Source organism: Peromyscus eremicus, chromosome 2, assembly GCF_949786415.1.
Source record: "Peromyscus eremicus chromosome 2, PerEre_H2_v1, whole genome shotgun sequence".
Classification (NCBI taxonomy): Eukaryota; Metazoa; Chordata; class Mammalia; order Rodentia; family Cricetidae; genus Peromyscus; species Peromyscus eremicus.
Genome location: NC_081417.1, coordinates 62,990,495 through 63,011,254, shown reverse-complemented (window position 1 = coordinate 63,011,254; position 20,760 = coordinate 62,990,495). Strand labels below are relative to the sequence as shown.

The window sequence follows — 20,760 nt, the reverse complement described above, 5'->3', positions numbered from 1 at the left end:
GTTTTGAATGCTTGGCCTTAGCTCTTTTCTGGCTAGCTCTTTTAACTTGAATTAACCTGTTTCTCTTCATCTGCCTTAGGCCTCCGGGCTTTTCACTTTCTTTCTGTATATCTTACTTTCACTGCTTCTCGAGTCTGCTGACTGGCCCCGGATGTTTCCTCCTTTCTCTCCTCCTCCTCCTCCTCCTCCTCCTCCTCCTCCTCCTCCTCCTCTCACTTTTTTTTTTTTTCCAAGACAGGGTTTCTCTGTGTAGCCCTGGCTGTCCTGGAACTTGCTTTGTAGATCAGGCTGGCCTCGAACTTGCAGAAATCTGCCTGCCTCTGCCTCCTGAGTGCTGGGATTAAAGGTGTGTGCCACCACCACCCAGCGCCATTTAACTTTTCAACAAGCATGCTGAGAAAAATGGTGAATCAGTGGAGCTATTCATCTATCACAGCATTCAGTATTTATCAGCTGAGTTTTTCCCAATGAGGCCAGAATATCATGTTACTCTTCTGTCAATGAAACCATCTGTTTTGGTCATGATGAAGGCCCTTTTGAATCCCTAAATCTAGAACTGTCGCATATGGTAGACATATCTGACATTGTCCTCTGAGAGGCTTCTTGGTCATCTTGGTCTTGGCCCTTTTTTTTTTTTTTTTTTGGTTTTTCGAGACAGGGTTTCTCTGTGTAGCTTTGCGCCTTTCCTGGGACTCACTTGGTAGCCCAGGCTGGCCTCGAACTCACAGAGATCCGCCTGGCTCTGCCTCCCGAGTGCTGGGATTAAAGGCGTACGCCACCACCGCCCGGCAGTCTTGGCCCTTTTGATCTACATGGTAGTTTTACCCCTGCACAACTGTGAGAGTCATCATGCCTTGGTAAAACGAACTCTTGCTGTCATGATCTCTCATTTCTTGTCCTTCAGCATCAGTGTAAAGGGGAGAACACACAACAAAGAGGTATTTATCACTAAAGTTCTACTTGCTCTCAGAGCTCTCAAGGGTTAACCAAATTCCCTTTTCAGAGCCCACAGTCTTTGAGACTATGTGTTGCCAGAGCTCATTTCTGTCAGCAAAACACTTTACAATGAGGAAACTAAAGGAAGAAACCACCATCCGGAATACCAGCTTCTGGTTCTGCTTAGCCCTGAAAATGGAAGATCTGTACAGCTGACGAATGCCCACCAGGTGGCAGTGTGACACAGTAGAACAAAGGTCCCAAGACCCGCTTTCAGAGTCTTGATTTTGGACCAATTATTTAACTTCCCCGAGGCTCAGATTCCTCCTTGAGATCCTCTTGGCCTTTATCCCTCATAGCATGCTTATACAGAGCATATGGGACAATGTCAAGAAAGTACTGTAAAGTATACAGTGTTATTGTGTGATTGAGCTTATGAGTTGTCATTGGCCGCTCAGGTACCCAGACCCTCCCACAAAGGACTGGTTTAGTCAGCTTCTGTACTACTTTTGCTTACTTCCTCTCCATCACGTGGGACCAAGCCTTGGAGAGCTTACCAGAAAACATCCCATGACACGCAGGACTCGCTTACTCTTGTGGTGGGTAGGGGGTGGGGATGGGGGTAGTGTTCATTAATCTCTTCTGTATGGTTTTTTCCTGGCATGACTCATGCCAATTTAGAGCCCTAGTGCTGGCTGCATTGAGATTAGAGGTGGAGAGTGAGTAACTCTGAGAACTTATGAAAGAATAAAAGAAGGATCATAAATTAGTGATAGGAGAATGTGACGGACTCCTCAGGCTTTTGAGGCCTTCCTGTCCTCATTCTGCCTGTCTGCAGCAGGTACTTCTGGTCTTTTCAGCCATCTGGAAAAGACTCCAGCTGAAGGTAGCTAGCAGCAAGTTCCCTGATGTAGCCAAGGTAGAAATGGACGTTATCTTTGGGGAGGTTAGAAAAGATGCTGCCCTTGCAGTGTCCCCGGGCCCCCACAGTTCTCTGCTCCTGCAGTGTCCCCGGGCTCCCACAGTTCTCTGTCTGCTCCTGCAGTGTCCCCGTGCTCCCACAGTTCTCTGTCTGCTCCTGCAGTGTCCCCGGGCTCCCACAGTTCTCCTGCAGTGTCCCCGGGCCCCCACAGTTCTCTGTGTGCTCCTGCAGTGTCCCCGGGCCCCACAGTTCTCTGTCTGCTCCTGCAGTGTCCTCGTGCTCCCACAGTTCTCTGTCTGCTCCTGCAGTGTCCCCGGGCCCCCACAGTTCTCCTGCAGTGTCCCCGGGACCCACAGTTCTCTGCTCCTGCAGTGTCCCCGGGCCCCCACAGTTCTCTGTGTGCTCCTGCAGTGTCCTCGTGCTCCCACAGTTCTCTGTCTGCTCCTGCAGTGTCCCCGGGCCCCCACAGTTCTCCTGCAGTGTCCCCGGGACCCACAGTTCTCTGCTCCTGCAGTGTCCCCGTGCTCCCACAGTTCTCTGTGTGCTCCTGCAGTGTCCCCGTGCTCCCACAGTTCTCTGTGTGCTCCTGCAGTGTCCCCGGGCTCCCACAGTTCTCCTGCAGTGTCCCCGGGCCCCCACAGTTCTCTGTGTGCTCCTGCAGTGTCCCCGGGCCCCACAGTTCTCTGTCTGCTCCTGCAGTGTCCTCGTGCTCCCACAGTTCTCTGTCTGCTCCTGCAGTGTCCCCGGGCCCCCACAGTTCTCCTGCAGTGTCCCCGGGCCCCCACAATTCTCTGCTCCTGCAGTGTCCCCGGGCCCCCACAGTTCTCTGTCTGCTCCTGCAGTGTCCCCGGGCTCCCACAGTTCTCTGTCTGCTCCTGCAGTGTCCCCGGGCTCCCACAGTTCTCTGTGTGCTCCTGCAGTGTCCCCGGGCCCCACAGTTCTCTGTCTGCTCCTGCAGTGTCCCCAGGCCCCCACAGTTCTCTGTCTGCCCCTGCAGTGTCCCCAGGCCCCCACAGTTCTCTGCTCCTGCAGTGTCCCCGGGCCCCCACAGTTCTCTGTCTGCTCCTGCAGTGTCCCCGGGCTCCCACAGTTCTCTGCCCCTGCAGTGTCCCCGGGCTCCCACAGTTCTCTGTCTGCTCCTGCAGTGTCCCCGGGCCCCCACAGTTCTCTGTGTGCTCCTGCAGTGTCCCCGGGCCCCACAGTTCTCTGTCTGCTCCTGCAGTGTCCTCGTGCTCCCACAGTTCTCTGTCTGCTCCTGCAGTGTCCCCGGGCCCCCACAGTTCTCCTGCAGTGTCCCCGGGACCCACAGTTCTCTGCTCCTGCAGTGTCCCCGTGCTCCCACAGTTCTCTGTGTGCTCCTGCAGTGTCCCCGTGCTCCCACAGTTCTCTGTGTGCTCCTGCAGTGTCCCCGGGCTCCCACAGTTCTCCTGCAGTGTCCCCGGGCCCCCACAGTTCTCTGTGTGCTCCTGCAGTGTCCCCGGGCCCCACAGTTCTCTGTCTGCTCCTGCAGTGTCCTCGTGCTCCCACAGTTCTCTGTCTGCTCCTGCAGTGTCCCGGGCCCCCACAGTTCTCCTGCAGTGTCCCCGGGCCCCCACAATTCTCTGCTCCTGCAGTGTCCCCGGGCCCCCACAGTTCTCTGTCTGCTCCTGCAGTGTCCCCGGGCTCCCACAGTTCTCTGTCTGCTCCTGCAGTGTCCCCGGGCTCCCACAGTTCTCTGTGTGCTCCTGCAGTGTCCCCGGGCCCCACAGTTCTCTGTCTGCTCCTGCAGTGTCCCCAGGCCCCCACAGTTCTCTGTCTGCCCCTGCAGTGTCCCCAGGCCCCCACAGTTCTCTGCTCCTGCAGTGTCCCCGGGCCCCCACAGTTCTCTGTCTGCTCCTGCAGTGTCCCCGGGCTCCCACAGTTCTCTGCCCCTGCAGTGTCCCCGGGCTCCCACAGTTCTCTGTCTGCTCCTGCAGTGTCCCCGGGCCCCCACAGTTCTCTGTGTGCTCCTGCAGTGTCCCCGGGCCCCACAGTTCTCTGTCTGCTCCTGCAGTGTCCTCGTGCTCCCACAGTTCTCTGTCTGCTCCTGCAGTGTCCCCGGGCCCCCACAGTTCTCCTGCAGTGTCCCCGGGCCCCCACAGTTCTCTGTGTGCTCCTGCAGTGTCCCCGGGCCCCCACAGTTCTCTGTCTGCTCCTGCAGTGTCCCCGGGCTCCCACAGTTCTCTGTCTGCTCCTGCAGTGTCCCCGGGCTCCCACAGTTCTCTGTGTGCTCCTGCAGTGTTCCCGGGCCCCACAGTTCTCTGTCTGCTCCTGCAGTGTCCCCAGGCCCCCACAGTTCTCTGTCTGCCCCTGCAGTGTCCCCAGGCCCCCACAGTTCTCTGCTCCTGCAGTGTCCCCGGGCCCCCACAGTTCTCTGTCTGCTCCTGCAGTGTCCCCGGGCTCCCACAGTTCTCTGCCCCTGCAGTGTCCCCGGGCTCCCACAGTTCTCTGTCTGCTCCTGCAGTGTCCCCGGGCCCCCACAGTTCTCTGTGTGCTCCTGCAGTGTCCCCGGGCCCCCACAGTTCTCTGTCTGCTCCTGCAGTGTCCCCGGGCTCCCACAGTTCTCTGTCTGCCCCTGCAGTGTCCCCGGGCCCCCACAGTTCTCTGTCTGCCCCTGCAGTGTCCCCGGGCCCTCCCAATTCTCTGCCCCTGCAGTGTTCCTGGGCCCCCCCAATTCTCTGCTCCTGCTGTGTCCCTGGGCTCCCACAGTTCTCTGCTCCTGCAGTGTCCCCACCCACACCCCCCAATTCTCTGCCCCTGCAGTGTTCCCGGGCCCCCACAGTTCTCTTCCTGAGTTTTCCTGACTTCTTTGGCTTCCACCCTCCCCCTGCCCTCTTGAAAACCAATTGACAGTTTCTTTGTGTAATCCTGTTCAACGCTAGCCTATGTATGAACCTGTCAGTTACACACAATAGAAACTGCATATGTGCATTAGCTATAGAGGCCTGGGATCCTAAGAGACCCAGCTTCCATGCCATACTCTGCCTCAGCCTGGTAATTTTGCCCAACTTGTTGGCTTCCTCCCCATGTCTTCATTTACTGTAAGAACAGTAGCCTCTGCCTCTCTGTCACAAAGGCTGCTCTTTGCCTTTGTCCAAGTATTGCCACTAACCTCCTTTACTCAGCTATCTGCCTTGGAAATTGGTGACACTTAGTTCCATGTATTTATTTACTTGAGTATGTGTGTGGGCACAAATGCCACGGCACATGTGTGGAGGTAAGAGCACGGTCTGCAGGAGTTGATGCTCTCTTTCCGCCATGAGGATCCCAGGTATTGAATTCCGCCGGTTGTCAGGTTTGGCAGCCAGCACCTTCACCCATGAGCCTTCTGGCTTGTTGTCTCTCTCCTTTAGAGCTCGCCTAGAGACCTCATGGGTCTTTCTTGTTCTTCAGTTAACCTTTGATTCCACTCCAGCTCTGCCAACAGGCGCTGCTCTTGGCATTCTTTTTTCCGAACTTGTATTTGGTAGTTTTCTTCCTGCCAGTTCTGCTGCCTGTTGGATCTGCAGTCTAGCCCCACTATACCACAGCTGTGGTGCTCTGGGTGCCTTGAACTGAGCTCAGAAAAACACGTCCTTAGGCAGTTGTTTTCCAGCAACGAACCTCTTAGTTCAGGGTCTCTCCTTCCAAATGAATTTTGTTTTCATAAGATGGGGTCCTGCCCTCAGGGCACCTTTCTCATTATCTCCATGCAGAACATAAGGTTTCTCTCTCATTTTTTATATTTATTCATCTTAATTTTTTATTATTCTGTTTTCACGTGTGTGTATGCCTGTTTTTTGCATATGTGTGGGTCCATGTGTTTGTGTGTGTGTGTGTGTGTGTGTGTGCACATACACGTGCCCTTTTGAACATAAAATATTTTTGCGATGTATAGCCATTAACTCATATTTATAAATACCGATTTATGCAGGAATCTTTTTTCTAATTTCTTTTGGATTGAATGTGTTGTGTAGGGGTTTACCTGCGTGTATGTTGGTGCACCATGTGTGTGCAATGCCCAAGAGTGCTGAAGAGGGTGTTGGTTCTCCTGGAACTGGAGTTGCAGATGTTGTGAACTATCATGTGGGGGTAAGATAAGAAAAATACAAATAAAAATCTTTGTACATACTTTTATTTTTAATCTGTGTAATTTCTTTTTACTAGTTCTCTTTATTTCATGTAGATCTGAGGTACTCCTTAGTTTCCTTTATATCAACCTGAAGGAACCTTGAGGAGTTTTAGGACATATTTTCTGTGATGAATTTTCTTAGTCTTTACCTAGGGATGTCTTGATTTCTCCTTCAGTGTTTTGTTTGAATCAAAGTCTCACTGTGTAGCCCCAGCTGTCCTGGAACTCACTCAGTAGACCAGGCTGGCTTTGGACATCCAAATATCTACCTGCCCTTTCCTCCTGAGTGCTGGGATCAAAGGTGTGAGCCACCTTTATTTTGTTGGTGTCTGGCTTTAGCGGTACCAACCTTCAGGTTTCCCTCAGACTTGCTGTCTAATCCAAGCTGGACTCTGATTCGTGGTCTTCCCGCCTTCGTCTCTTCATTGCGGGGATTACAGCAGTGCACCCTCTGTCCCCTTCATTTCTGACAGGCAGTTTTTCTGGGTTTAGGATTTCCCTCCAACGTTTGAACTATATCACCAGTGCCTTCTGGCTTGCATGGCTTCTGATAATAGTCAGCTCTAAGCCTGACTGAAGGTGGATGCAGTCTGTCCAGCTGCGGGTGTCTTCATTGTCCCACACCCACCTGGGATCACTCTTTTCTTGTGCTGGGATTGAACAAGGCCTTTCACATGCTAGGCAAGCACTCACCAATGATCTCCATCACTGAACTTTTTGGGTATACATATTGATAAGTTCTCTCATCAAATTTGGGGGAGTTTTCAGTCATTTTTTTCTTCCTCTTTCTCCTCCTCTTCTTCCCCTTCCTTCTAATGCTAGGGCATCTGACCCAGGACTTTGCATATTTCTTACCCTTTCTCTCCTCTGTTTCTAGAACTTCCATTATTTGTTTGCTTGGTGGTGTTTCACAGGTCTTAAAGGCTTTCTTCCTCTTTCTTTATTCTTTTTTCTCTCCATTCTTCAAAGTGAATTAATTTCATTGACCTAGCTTTAAGTTTACGGATTTTTGTCTGTATTCCTAATATGTTAATATTCTTACCAAAATTTTCATTTCAGATATTGTATTTTTCAACTCCAAAATTTCAATTTGTTGACTTAAAAACTTGTCTCTCTGTATTTTACTTTCTCCTCCTCCTCCTCATTTTCTTCTTGTCCTCTCTTTTGTCTTCTTTTTTCCCTTGGTTTTTTGAGACAAGGTTTCTCTGTGTAGCCCTGGCTGTGTATTTTACTTTCTTACATGCATGCATGTTTTGCTTGAATGTGTGACTGTGTACCACGTTCATGCAGTGCCTAAGGAAGCCAGAAGAGGGCATACGATCACCCATAACTGAAGCTACAGACAGTAGTGAACCAGTTGTGAGGGAGGGCACTGACAGACACCAGCTGTGGAGGGGCAGCGCTCAGGAGCAGGACAACTGGACAGCTGCATGTGTGCATCACAGAGAGGGCAGCTTTTCCGTTTCCTCCTTAGGAGGAAGTTGGAGATTTGGAAATTCGTTCATAGTCCAAAGAGGCCAAAGAGAAGGGAGGTGCAAGAAGGTTCAAGTCACAGTCAGATGTCCTGACAGCCAGAGAGCTGAGAGGTGTCCTGAAACTAAATGGATGAGTGATTCCAATGACTAAAATGGTAAGATCCAGGGTAGCCAATTCTAAAGACATACTGTCATACAAAGTGGACAAATGATTGCCATAGTTGTCATTACAGAATCACACACACACACACTGAAAAAATTGGCCAAGTGAGAAAATCAAATAAAGATCCATCCAGGAAACACTCCCTAGTTTCTTGACTTTCATAAGGTTCTTCTTTCCACTCCCCTCTTTTCCTTTTTCCTCTCTCTCCTCTATTGTGTGTGCGTGCCTCTGTGTGTGTGTGTGTGTGTGTGTGTGTGTGTGTGTGTGTGTGTGATTCCAACAAAAGCTTATCTTACCTCAGATAGCCTGGTTTCTAGGATCGCAGGGTCCCATGCTCCCAGCAGAGTGTGTTCAGTGGAAACATGAAGACAGGACAATTTCCTAGGTCCTGTGTGTTCACAGAGGGGCCAGAAGGAGAATTCTGGTCCAGGACATCCAGATCCTGAAGTTTTAGGTCTCAGGGAAGACACAAGATAATATTTAGCCCCAAGTGAACGAGACCAGGAGAGAATGGAGTAGGATTATTCAGGGTGGGGTCTACCCCACCCAAGCAGACATCTTTGTGATCCAGACCCCCTGGTTTGGGGAGCAGGAGGAAGAGCCTCCCACAGGAAGTGCTTCATGTCAGAGGATGGGAGCCTTTGTCAGGGTTTCTGCGCAGGATGAAGAGTCAGGAAGGTCCAGAGACGCTCAGGGTCCATCTGTGGGGGGCCAGGCCCTGCAGAGGGCAGCCATCCTTGTGGTATTGGGAACAGTGGTCTCAAGGCTGTTTCGGGCCTCTCTCCAGCCAGCAGTGTGGCTGGCATACTTGAAGGTGGCCATTCCTATAACCACAGAGTTCCCTCTACCAGACCCAAGGGGAAAAGGCAGTGGCCTTTATGCAGTATTGACCAGGCCCTGAGAAGTCAGAGTTGTCTAGCAGGGACAGGCAGGTCAGGACATCCTCAGAAAATGTGTGATTCAAGGAGCAACAATGTGTTTAGTGCCCTTCAGGGAACCCAGATCCCCAGCCAGGCCCTGCCAGCGTACTCTAGTTACATTCTCTGTGCCCAAACTTAAGAAAAAAATTAATTTTATTATTTTTAAATAAGTGTGTGTGCATGTGTGCACATGAGTGCAGGTTCCTGCAGAGGCCAGGGTTGTCACGTTCCCCTGAGCAGCTGCGAGCTGCCCAATATTTGTCCTGAGAACTGAATTTGGCTCCTCTGTAAGAACAGGAAGTGCTCTTAGCTGCTGAGCCATCTCTCCAGCCCACTTGGTGGCCAAACTTTGTCTTTGGGAGTGTGCCTATTCTCATCAGTCAGAAAGTCCTCCATTCCCTCCAAGGAATAAAATGTCTCTAATTCAAAGAGAACGTTTAGACAAGTCTGTTCGTGCTCATGTTGATAGCGCTTCTGAAGAGGACAGGCTCTGTTTCTCACAGCCAAGGGTGTCTTCTTCTAGACAGCAGGCTTGTGGCTTCTAGCTTTGTTGTCTAGGGTGTACGTTCTGGAATTCCAAAAAGTCAGCTTACAGGAAGAAGGGTCAGCTTCGGCTTATATGAGGTCGCTTGGCTTTTTTGGGTGTGATCAGGGCTCTGGAAGGAGGCCGACAGTGCCCGTGCATTCCTGCCTGCACCCCAGGGGCCCTGCTCCTGCTCAGAGGCCATATTTTTAAAATACTTTATTTTTTTCATAATACTGTCATTACAAAAAAATACAAAAAACTACTATAAAAACATTCAGGGGCTTGTCAAAGTGAGGAAACCTAAAGACCCCACCCCAGGAGCAGCTGAAGCAGTCTCCTCCTCCCAGCTCTTCACGGGTTGACTTTTATACAACTGTGGGAGTGGGGTGGGGGTCACACAGGCAGAGAGGGGCTGGAAATCTCTGACACAGCCTCCAAGAAAGGTAAGAAATAAGTAGCTTCACATATCACAAAAGTGGGGTTTGGAAGTTTGGGGTGGCCTGGCCCTGAGTTCAGAGATGTGGGGAGAACCTGTGATCCTGAATCTCTTGGTGGGGAGTAGCTGCCACCTGACCCCTAAGCCCTTTCCTTCCTGATGATGGCCGGGAGGTGGGTCCTGCCCCACCTCTTAGCTGTAATGCCTCAGCCTCTCTTTTTCCCACCCGTGAACACTCCTTAGAGCAGCTGGGGGGACAGACCCTCCAACTCCGTGGGGCATAGGCAGAGCAGCTGTTGGGGAGGCTCCTTCCTGAGTGTTGGTTCACCTCCCTGTCCCCAAATAAAAAGTGTCTCGTGCTCAATGGATGGCCTTGTTCACAGGTAACGGACCTTCCCTTCCTATGTCCGCTCCTCTCGTCTCCCAGAGAGACACAGACCACTTTAGGCAAGTGCTCCATGTGCATGAATACTTGTGGGATAGCCTTGGACACTACAGACCTGAGGGAGGGGTGTCCTTTCTGTCCTCTTTCTCCAGAAACAGGAGGAAGCCAAAGGGAAGGGAGAGGAAAGGTGTAGCAAGGCTGAGATGGAGGAGGACGTGCTATTTACAGGCGTGGACAAGGACTCTCTACCTTCCAGTAGCACTCAAGTCACTCTCCAGCCACTGGAGTGGGAACTGGAGTCAAAGCTAGTGACAGAAAGTTGACCCCTGGCCTGGGCTAGCTCTCCCACCTCCCTCCCATTCCCCCAAAGCAGCCCAGCTCTGAAAGGGGTTGGGGACAGGAACAGTTTCCTGAAAATCAGTGGCTTTTTTTTTTTTTTTTTTTTTTTTTTTTTTGCATTTTAGAAAGTGCCAGTGTCCGGTGGGCATCCAGCTGGGTCCACATGAGATGGGGTGAGTGTGGGGTATTGCTGTGGCGGGCTCCAGACTGGCCAGGGCAGAGCCTAGGAGCAGGGGAGGTGCTGCTTAAGGATCTGCCGTGTCTGCGGTGGTAATCTGTCAGGGAACCGAACTTTGAACTCAACAATGAGGTCTCCCCGCTGAGTGGGCACCTTGGGGAAGGGGAGGCCCTCCCCGCGGAGTCTCTTCACGGTGCCTGGCTTGATAACATCGTTGCAGGGCAGAGGGATCACTCGGCCATCAATGGTGGGAATGTTCACGGTGCAGCCACACAGCGCCTGGGGAAGATAAGGCAGAGTGAGGAAAAGCGAGAGAGTGGAGAGAAAGGACAAAGATGTACGCGGGGGTGGGGTGGGGATGTGTGTCAGAAAGGAAAGGAAAGAGATGCTTCCTCTAGACAGACAGACAGACAGACACACACACACACACACACACACACACACACACACACACACGCCCCACCTCCTTGAGGCTGATGAGCGCACTGTAGAGCACATTGGTGCCATCTCGGCGGAAGTGTGCATGAGGCTTATCTTTGAGCACGAAGACAATGTCGGCTGGGATGTTGTCAGGTGTGGCATCACCCTCTTTGGGGAAGGTGATCTTGGTACCTTCCTTCCAGCCGCGCTTGATGACAATGTGCAGGATTTTGTCCTCGGTGCGCACAGTTCGCCCATCAGGGTTGAGACGCCGTCTTGTAATCTTCATGCGTTTAGTGGAGCCATGGTAGATCTCCTCCAGGGATACCCGAAGCTCATGCACCACAGGGGGGTCCTGCACCTTGCGCCGGGGGTACAGTGGTTCTGGGGCTCGCCTTGGACCCCTACTCAACCCATTGAAGCCAAAGCGGCCAAAGGCACCAAATGGGTCCTCATCTTCATCCACATCCATGTCATCTGGGTCAAAGCCACTGAAGGGCCGAGTGGAGCGGCTGCTGGCAAAGAAGATATCGAAGGGGTTGGAGCCACCAAAGAAGGAAGCAAAGGTGGCATGAGGGTCCCCATGAAAGGTGTAGTGAAAGGAGCCACTGGAACCACCTGAAGTACCACCGCCGGTCTTGAGGCCTAAAGGGGAGGAGAAGTTAGGGGCAGTGTGGTCCATCCTGGCCCCATCCCAGTCTCTTTCCTCTACCGCTAAGCTGCCAGTTCCTGGGCCTAGATAAAGAAGCAACCTTTAACTCCCACAGAGAGGGCTAGACCAACAGAGTGAGAAAAGCTTTGGACAGACTAATATCCACTCAATTAACTCCATACTTAGGAGTACGTATCTGGGCATGGTGGTGCACGCCTGTAATCTCAGTACTCAAAAAACTGGGCAGGGGGACAGAGTTTCAGGCTAGTCTGGACTGTGTAGTGAGACTTTGTCTCAAAAAACAAACCCAAACAATCTGCACCTTGAGATTCCCTCAAGCTAGTTAGCCAATAAGTGGAAAAGCAAGGACTAGGGGACTTAGGAGATGGCTTCTGTTATGTAATCATTCCCACTTACTCAGTCCAAACATGCCTCATAAAAGCTTGGGCAGCTGGCCTCGTATCACATGACAGGCTATACCTGACTCCCAAATCTCTGTTGACTTCCCAAGATACCCAGGGCTAGAGACAAACAGCCAAGGTTTGACCACAGAGGGGCTAGTATGAAGTGTGGACACAATCTAGGAGGAACCTTGCTTTGATTCTGCTCCAACAGGAAATCAAGAGGTCTCAAAAAACAAGGAAGCTCGCTGACATGGAAACGAGGAACTATTTTTCTATAAAAAAATTCAATTCCTTTATTTCCACACTCTGAGTCCGTCGTACAGCTTCAGGGACTGCCATTCACGTAGTACAGACAGAGGCTACACTGGACCAGCTTCCCCAGGGTTACATCACACCAGCCCTGCACTCCACATCTAATGTGGAGCAACCACCACACATCAGTGGGCTGGGACCATGCAAGCGGCGACCCCAGATGCTCTCTCTGGAGTTGGGTCTTGTCTATGGGACTCAGATTGCTGGATGGTACTTTCAGGGTAGGTGTGTGATGGAGTAGTGGGAAGTATGGCAGAGGGGATTAACACAGACTGATCCAAAATATATAGATTCAGGGATGGGGCCCAGGCGAGGGGAAGGGCCCCTCTCATTGAGACTTATTTCTGGGGAGGAACCCAGGGCTTTGTGCACTTTAGGCAAGTGTCCTAGCACTAGGCTGTATCCTTAGCCCTCTCTGAGGCCTTTTGTCTAAAATTTCATTTGGTCTTGGGAATCTGGGCCTAAATTACCCTCTTATTTCATGGGACTACAAGGACGGGTTTGGGTTTCCTTAGAGAGGACAAGTAAGTAGCAGGCATTTGGGGGCTTGTGGCAGCCGCCCCTTAACCCTCCCCCAAGACTTGGGTCTGTTCTTTCTTCCTGTTGAAGCAAGTTCGCAAAGCTAGGCAGAGCTCCTGAGAGAGCAGGAGGCTGGACTGATGACAAGAGGGGAATTCTCACCACGGGGATTCCTGCTTTACCACCCCACCTCACTTCAAGCAGAGAACAACTTGTCCCAAGCCAGAGCTGCACACAGACTCTGTGCACAATTGTTCTGGCTGGCTGTTGAGGAAGAGGGAGGGCAGACAGAAATAGAACTGGCTTTCCAAGGCTGTTTCTCCCTCCTCCAACCCAGAGGTCTTCCCTGGGCCACAGTGCCCATGATCTACACCAGAACTCAGGGGCTTCTAGGGTCCGGGTCTGGGTGTTGCCTTCACTTGGGCTTGGTCGTGTATGAGGTGGGGGAGGAAGTTTTGGGTAGCTTCTGCAGCTCCTTTTCCTAAAGGGTTAGGCTAAGTGCAGGATTGGATGCAATTCTGAGACAGGCCACATGGAGGCATGGTGCCTGCATGGCCTTCCTTCTTTCCCTGCTCCCATCCTCCCTCCTGAGCTGGGAGAATGCTGGGGATTGGAGCAGGTGCCGGGCTCTCTGAGAACTGGCAAGTCTAGGAATGATCAGGGAAAAATGGAATGAGCTCACAGCCTAGAGACTAAAAAGAGGGAGCTGGGAAGATGAGGCATGGGGAGGAGAGCGGCAGAGATGAACAGAACACAAAATGAAGAGGGGACGGAAGGAACATGCTCTTCAGCCCCTGCTTTTAATCAGGCATACTACATGCCATTAGCCCGGTTCATTCTGAGCACACTCTGGGGAAGGTGAAGAGGAGGATAGTGTGAAGAGCGGTGGATGTCGCTAGGAGGAAGGGCAGGTCTTCCCAGGAAGGAGAGTCCTCAGCTGTGACAATGTCTCTTAATATAGCCTGACAGGTGCCTGTGGCTGGCGGGTGGCAGGCGGGCCCCGAGGGGCAGGCCCAGAATTAGCAGCTACATCATGCCCGTGGGATGTGCTGGGCGGAGCCATGCTCTCGGAGGCTTTATTTGGGCCTTTCCTGCTGCCCACCCTGTGCGTGTCCACCAACTGCCCCAGGGAAGGGTAAGATGCCCGCAACATCTCCCCTGCCACTCCTGGATCCCTGCCACTTCCTCTGGGAGGCAAATCTCTGTTCTGTTGGCCTGGAGTGGCCAGGGATTGGGGGATGGTGGCAACAACCATTTCCACTGAGAACTCTAGTGGTTAATTCCCTGGCTGTTCAAGGGCCAGACTTTTATGCTGATGAATGTAAATGCCGTGCTCAGAGAGTCACAGGCTCACTCTCCCCAACCTTTCAGACAGCCAATGAAGCTTCAGGGACTTCAGGCAGGACTAATAAGGCTGGGAAGGAAGGAAGGTGGGGGGGGGGGGGAGAGGAGGCCTCTGGCTCAGACTCCAGCCTCTCTAGGGCCAGAAAGGGCCAAGGGAGGGGGAAGAGAGATGAGGAAGACAGTGAGCTGTGACCAGGTAGTGAACGATTGGGCTCCTCCAACCCCACCATGAGAACTGGCTTGCCCAGGGCTCCAGAGAAACTTGGGGGTCCAGGTTTGGGTCGCTGTGCACCTTCTTACCTTCCTCCCCATACTGGTCATACAGGCTCCGTTTCTTGGGGTCACTCAGCACGTCATAGGCCTCAGCAATCTCCTTAAACTTCTCCTCAGCGTTGGGTTCCTTGTTCTTGTCTGGGTGGTATTTCAAGGCCATCTTCCGATAGGCTTTTTTGATCTCATCCTCATTGGCCCCTGACGGGATCCCGAGAATCTTGTAATAATCTTTTCCCATCACAGCCACTGGACCGGTGCTAGGCTCCTTGTTTCTGAAAGAACCCAGGTCCAATCTTTGGTGCCCTGTTCTCTACAGCCCAGCCCCACTCCTGATGATCCTGCAATCCTTAAATGACTCCCTGTATGACCTTCAATAGGTCATGCCTATTCTCTGGGCCTCTGTCTCCCCATCTGTAAAATGAAAGTTTTGGCTAGATGCTGTCTTCCAGTTCTGACATGCTAGGATTCCGTGATTCCTTTCTCAGCTTCTGGCTGAAGATTGTGGCCCACTTCTCAGGTCTAGGCTGAGGCCCAGGCCCTTGGGCCAGCCTGAGGACCCCTGAGAGGCCCTTCTGAGTGAGATGGCACTGTGGACTGACAGACTCACACACAGAAGCTGGCGAAGGTCAGTGTACTGAGTGAGGTCACCTGAGCTTCGTAGTCTCTCCTACGCCACACCTCAGGCATGGTGCCCGGACTGAGGACAGCTGGGGCAGTAGCCCAGGACCGGGAACAGGCTCTAGTCTTCAGCCAGCTGAATCAGGGTATGGGAGTTTGGAGTCTAGATCCCTCTGCCCTTGCCCCCCCAGGCTATGCTAAGCTTCACGTGTGACTCAGATCACAGAGTGACTCACAGCCTTTGGAAACTGCTGTTCCTAACACCTTCATTAGCAAGGGGGGACACTGTCTATCCCCCAACCAGGGTAACAGTTGCCTCTACTCGTTTCCAAGGATCTACACACTGAAGTGTGAATACATGTCTATGCTGCCCAAGCACCAATGGTAGTGAACAAAAGCACCAGAGATGAGGCTTTCTCAAAGGCTAGGTGTCGGGAGACAAAAAGACACTAACCACTGTGTCCTAAATACCTTTGCTGCAAGCCCCTCCTCTATCTATCTGCCCCTATAGTTTAGGATCTGGCTCCGCACTAGGCTTATACTCCTCTGATGACCCCTTCTAAGTGGGGTTCAAGGACATCACCATGGCGCTCTGATTCTTCCACTCTAACCTGCTCTCATCAATGGATATGTGGATGATATGAAGGGAGGGGACTCGAGGGAGTGGCCAGACGCCATTCTTTAGCCTTTTGGAGGTGTAGCCAACCCTTGTCAAAACAGGGAGAACCAGAGTCTTTCTAGCAATGTTCTGGCAGCCACAGCTGAGGCTTGCTTTTCTGCCCCTGACTACTTTACAGTAGTGAGATGTATGAGGTGTCCTGGCAGGGCTGTGACAGTTAGGGGGGAAGCCTCTGGGGCCCCAGGTAGGCAGGGAGAATGACCTTAGCTCCTGCCCCTACAGGGCTTGCTGCAGGTGGCTGGGTTGACTCATGGTTCTGGGAGTCACCTCACTCTGACAAAGAGAAGGCACCATAAAGGCGGGCACTCCCCCATTTCCCCACACCAGCATGTCACGCCTGTGGGGGAGACTGGGGTTGGGGGAGGCAGAGAAGAAAGAGCATCTGGGGGAGAGCAGCCATTTTCGGAAGCGGCATTCAGAGCAGTCTGAGAGGGAGATGGGGTGGTCTGCCATCTTTGTCTCAGCCCACACTTCCTTTACCCCAGGATCGAAAGAAACCTAGGACAGCAACAGGGGGCCAGAGAACTCCAGCAGCTTCTAGGCGGAGGGCAAGTGGCACAGCTTACCAGCCCACCCGCCTTTTTGTGGTCCCCCCATTCCCCCTCCACCACTGCCAGCTTCCTCTCTGGCACCCGCCTACTACCTGTTCTCCACCCCTAATCTCTGGCCTCCACAGACACAGGGCAGACTCTGAGGACCTGCCTCCTTTCCCACCTTTCCACCCCGCTCCCGGCTCCCTCCCCACCAGCCACGTGGCGGGATGACAAAGGAGCCCCATGGCATGGCTCGGCCTTTGATGAAGAATGAGGACTATGTTAAGGGCGAGCTAGGAATATGACAACAATGAGGATAAACAGCAAAAGGGACCGGGAGGAAATGGGTGAAGCGGAAGACAGGTGACAGAGGGAGAACTGGAGATACTGGAGATGTGTGTGGAAACAGTTTGAGGGAGATGGATGACAGGGGTACAGTTCATTCAAGCGTGCAGGTGAGGTCAAAGGATGTCACAGGATGGGATGAGGATGCCAGGGAGGGAGGGAGGGAGAAGGAGACAGTGCAGGGGATGGCTGATGTGGAGAATCTGACTCCGCATGGGTGTGAGTGCCCTTCTCAGGAGGGACTTACCGAAACTTTACAAACCCATTCAGCGTCCACGCTCGAAGTTTTAAGGGCTCCAGCTGAATTTTAAACATCAAGCTGGCTAAGAAGTCTTCTCCCCAGAAGTGTGGGAAGCTCCGGAAAGCTCCTCGAGCCTGTAGTGGGGGTGCTGCTGGGGGTGGGCAGGAGAGCACTGTGCGCTTAAACATGCCCAGCCAAGCCCCTCACCTCTGGTCGCTCCACCGGAGCCTGCTTGGGACGCTGCTGCAGCTCGGGAAGCCACCTCCTCAGATTCTCAGAGGCCCTTGCCCAGCAAGGCCGGTGTCGTGCCGCAGGAGCCGGACCTGATCCCCAGGTGCGGAGCGGAGGGAGAGGGTCCAGCGGCCACCTGCCCCTCAGGGACAGCCGTGTCGGGCTGAATGTGAGTGGCTGTATGGCTGGGTGACAGTGAGGCTGGAAGTGACAGCGTGTGCTTGCTGAGTGGCAGCGTGTGTACCTGGGACAGGTGTGACGGCGAGGGCCTGAGAGGCAGTGAGCTCCGCTCGCCTCTCTGGGGAGGACCCAAGCCCAATCCCCGAGAACCTACTCAATGAAGTCACTGACGGGGAGTCTCCTCCCCCGCAGATGGGCGGGGAGGGGCGGGGCAGAGCCGAGCCTGGCCCGGACAAAAGGCGCGGCGGGGAGAGGAAGGAAGGGGGTTCGCGCGGGGGAGGGGGTCGGTGATGTCACCTCAGCTGGCTGGCGGGCCTGCTCAGAAACGCCTCCGCCCGGCGCAACCCAACCCGGCCCGACCCAACCCGACCCTCGTCGCAGACACCCGGCACCCTGGCAGACCCCGAGCTCCCGGGACCCGCACCCCTACAGCAGAGGAGGCTATGGACCCTCGGTGTCCCAACCCCCCCACCCGGACCTGTCTTCTCGACGCCCCACCCCCGGGACCCCCGGGTCCTCGCTCGGCGCCCTCACCGGTGAGGAGCTGCGGGCGTCGCCGCGGTCCTTCTGTCAGCCGCTGCCCCCTCCCCCGGCTCCGGCTCGGCTCCGCCGCCTCCACTCGGGACAGGAGTCGCCTGCCCGCCGGCCGCAGACAGCGGGACCGGGAGCCCGCCCCCACGGCTCCGCCTCCGCGCTTCCCATTGGACCGTCTGCCCGTCACTCAGCCCAGACTCTGCTGTGATTGGACACCTTTCAACGAGCGTCCGGGTGATAGCCACCCCTTCTCCGCCCCTGTCACCCGGCCACACGCGCACACATTCCGGGCAGTGATTGGTGTGGGTGTGATTGGTGCCCTCCGGGATCAATCAACCACACCTCTTCTCCATCTCGTCGTGTCATTGGTGAAAAGGACAGAGGGCGGCAACTCCGGACGCCCTTTGATTTTATTGGCTTGTCCCCTGTGACTTCGACCCAAGCCAGTGGGGCAACTATATTAGTCCAATCTCCAGTGTGAGGTGAGACGTGCTGGCCACCGCTTGAGAGTCCAGGGAGAACCTTCTGGAATGAGTGCAACCTCAAAGACAACCTAGCAGGAAAACTGCGCTCACCAGTTGGCGGTGACACCAGGCGTTCTTTCCGTTCTTCTTTTAGGAGAGTCGAAAGAGAGAGAGAATAGTGCACTGGGGGCGGTGTAGCCTCTGGACCAGTGCCAAAATGTCACCTCTTCTCACCTGTCTTTTAACAAATTGTGAGCCAACCCGACTCGGCCTGGTTTAGCTTTACCTTGTCTAGATCTGGGGTTGACCTGACATGGCTTAACTGTAACACAAAACAGACCAGCATAGACTCGAGAGTCTAAGTGCCCTTGCGACCTCCCCTCTGCACTAGTAACTGGTAACTCCAGCGGGGACATCTTCATGATTCTCTGTCCAGCTCCTTTCCATCTTCCCTTTCACGCTGGCGGCTGGCTCGCTAAGGAGCAGCCGCTTCTCAGCCCCTGGGAGTCCGCCGCGCCCAGTTCAGAGCCCTTATCATCAATCTTTCATCTTTGTCTGTAAGTCCTTTTTCACATCCCCTGCGACATCTGGCCTTCCCTCACCCCAATATTCTGTTTTGCTCTGTATCTTTCTTACTTTTTTCTCCTTTTGTCTTATTCTTAATTCATCTCCCTATTTCTGTGGTCTGCAATATCATAGCACACAGCTCCCCCTTTAACCCTTTACCTCAGCTTCTCATGGTCCTCTTTCTTAACAACCTCATACACTGTCACCTCTGCCCCCCTCCAACCCCCAGTAAATCATTAAATCTCAGCCCCAGTGTCCCCGATACTCGGAGCAGGCGGGGCTGCGGAGGCGGTCGCCAGCGGAAGCCGCCGCTCCAGCAGACACTGAGCTTGGCGCCCACGTTACTGTCTCCCAGGCCCATCTGTGCTGGAGGGAGCGGGGGTGGGAGGGGGTAATCTGGGGGTGAAGAGGGGGAGGGGGTTCTTGGGAGATTTGGTGACAAAGAAAAGGCCTGAGAAAATGCTCTCGCCTCTCATTCTTTGTCAGTTTCAAGAGGCAGATTTAGACACCTACCGGGCCATGCAAGCTGGGTGGAACTGTAAACTGAGGCTTGGAGTACCTAGGCCCAGATAAGAGCAGGAGAGGGGTCTGGGGATTTGGAGTCAAGGTCTACATATTCTTAACTACCTGCCTCTTCCCAGTGTTCCACATGGGACTCTCGGAGTGTAAAGGAATTTGAGTTTAGCGTGAGAAAAGAAGTTAGGGTGGAAAGAGGAAGTGGGGTAGAGGAGAGCAGAAGGTGGGAGATGGTGTGATCAGTACGGGGGGGGGGGGTAGCTAACAGGTATCTGGCTGAAGGAGGTGGGTTGGGAACTGGAAAGGGGCCAGAAGACAGGGTGGGAGGCAAAGAGGAAATGAGGGGGTGAGATGGGCCGGGGCGGAGACTGTAGGACAGAGGAGGAACGGATGAGACAGTGATGAGGGAGTGGGGCAGTGTGGCACAGAGTTGGGTAGCGTGGGAAGAGGGGGACCGGAAGTAGTACTGGCTTCTACGATTTGGGGGCTCTCACTATCCTTCCTCCTGTCTTGAGGGGCCCCAACTGTCAGTGCCTATGTTACTTTCTAAGTCTGCCTCTTGCATTCCCAGCCTTGTCCACGCCAGCACAGAGGTCGAGTTTACTCACAAGCCTTTACCTGGCTCTGCTAAGCTGTGGGCGTGGACTTCAGGGACTCTGGCTTTGTGTCCTTAGAAGTGGGGCCCAAACTCCGTTGTTTGCCCGGATCACTACTGTTGCCTTCTGGCCTACTGTCCTGGGCATCTGAACCCGAGGACGCAGTGCAGCATAGACCGTAAGAAGGTGAGTGCTGGAGTCAGTCAGCGGGGTGACCTTGTGAGGCCACTTGCCACCTCTGTGCCTCATTTGTTCTCGGCAGATGGACCAAGCAACCTGGAAGCTCACAGGGCTCTTTTGAGGGTCAATTAAGGTGACACATGTAATGGCCTTCGTTCTGAGCTTGGCATGCGATTAATGTTCAATCCAATCAACACTTACTGTGTGCTCAGGGCTATCTGGGTGTGAGTGCAACCCCACATGCGTGTGTCTGATTGGGAGTTATTTGCCGTGGTAGTCATGATTCTGTTTGTAAGTGTGTATCTGCACAATTATTTTTGTGTGTAGTGTGCCTGATTCTGTACTTGGTATAGGTATGTGGTTTTGTATCAGCACACATGTATGGTTAAATAAATGGCTGTGCAGGCATGTGACTACATGATAAAGAGTGAGGGGAGCATGTGGCTATTGACACCATTTCTGCCAGTGTATGTACGCATCTGTGATCGTGTTGGTTCCAAACACCCCCGCCTGTCCTCCCTCCTCGTGGAGACGTCATAACCCTAGGTGTCCCTCATTTTCTCACCCTGAGGGAACCGGAACCTGTGGGCAAGGGGATGGGGGTGGGTGCCAGTGAGGGGGTGTTTAAGCAGGAGCTCATGTTCCCTCCCAGACTGTGTATGGGAGGGGAGCCCCTATCTTGCACTTCCCAAATCCTCCAGAGGAAGTGCTTCCCCCCTTGGCCTGTTCCTAGTTCCCTGTCT

The 20,760-nt window shown here is 53.4% G+C and overlaps 1 protein-coding gene across 2 annotated transcripts; it reads right to left on the bottom strand.

The window, feature by feature from the left end:
* Window positions 1–8,680: 8,680 nt before the first annotated feature.
* Window positions 8,681–17,854, bottom strand: Dnajb5 (DnaJ heat shock protein family (Hsp40) member B5). Of its 2 annotated transcripts, XM_059254177.1 has the most exons (5): window positions 17,695–17,854; window positions 16,756–17,072; window positions 14,361–14,605; window positions 10,873–11,474; window positions 8,681–10,688 (listed from the first exon to the last, which is right to left on the bottom strand). In XM_059254177.1, exons 2-5 carry the CDS (start codon window positions 16,935–16,937, stop codon window positions 10,455–10,457), a joined length of 1,263 nt encoding a protein of 420 aa, XP_059110160.1. In that variant the 5' UTR covers window positions 16,938–17,072; window positions 17,695–17,854; the 3' UTR covers window positions 8,681–10,454. The 2 variants fall into 2 exon arrangements, with proteins under 2 accessions (XP_059110160.1, XP_059110161.1); XM_059254178.1 differs by lacking the exon at window positions 16,756–17,072 and having other exon boundaries at window positions 17,695–17,853.
* Between the last annotated feature and the right edge of the window lie 2,906 nt (window positions 17,855–20,760).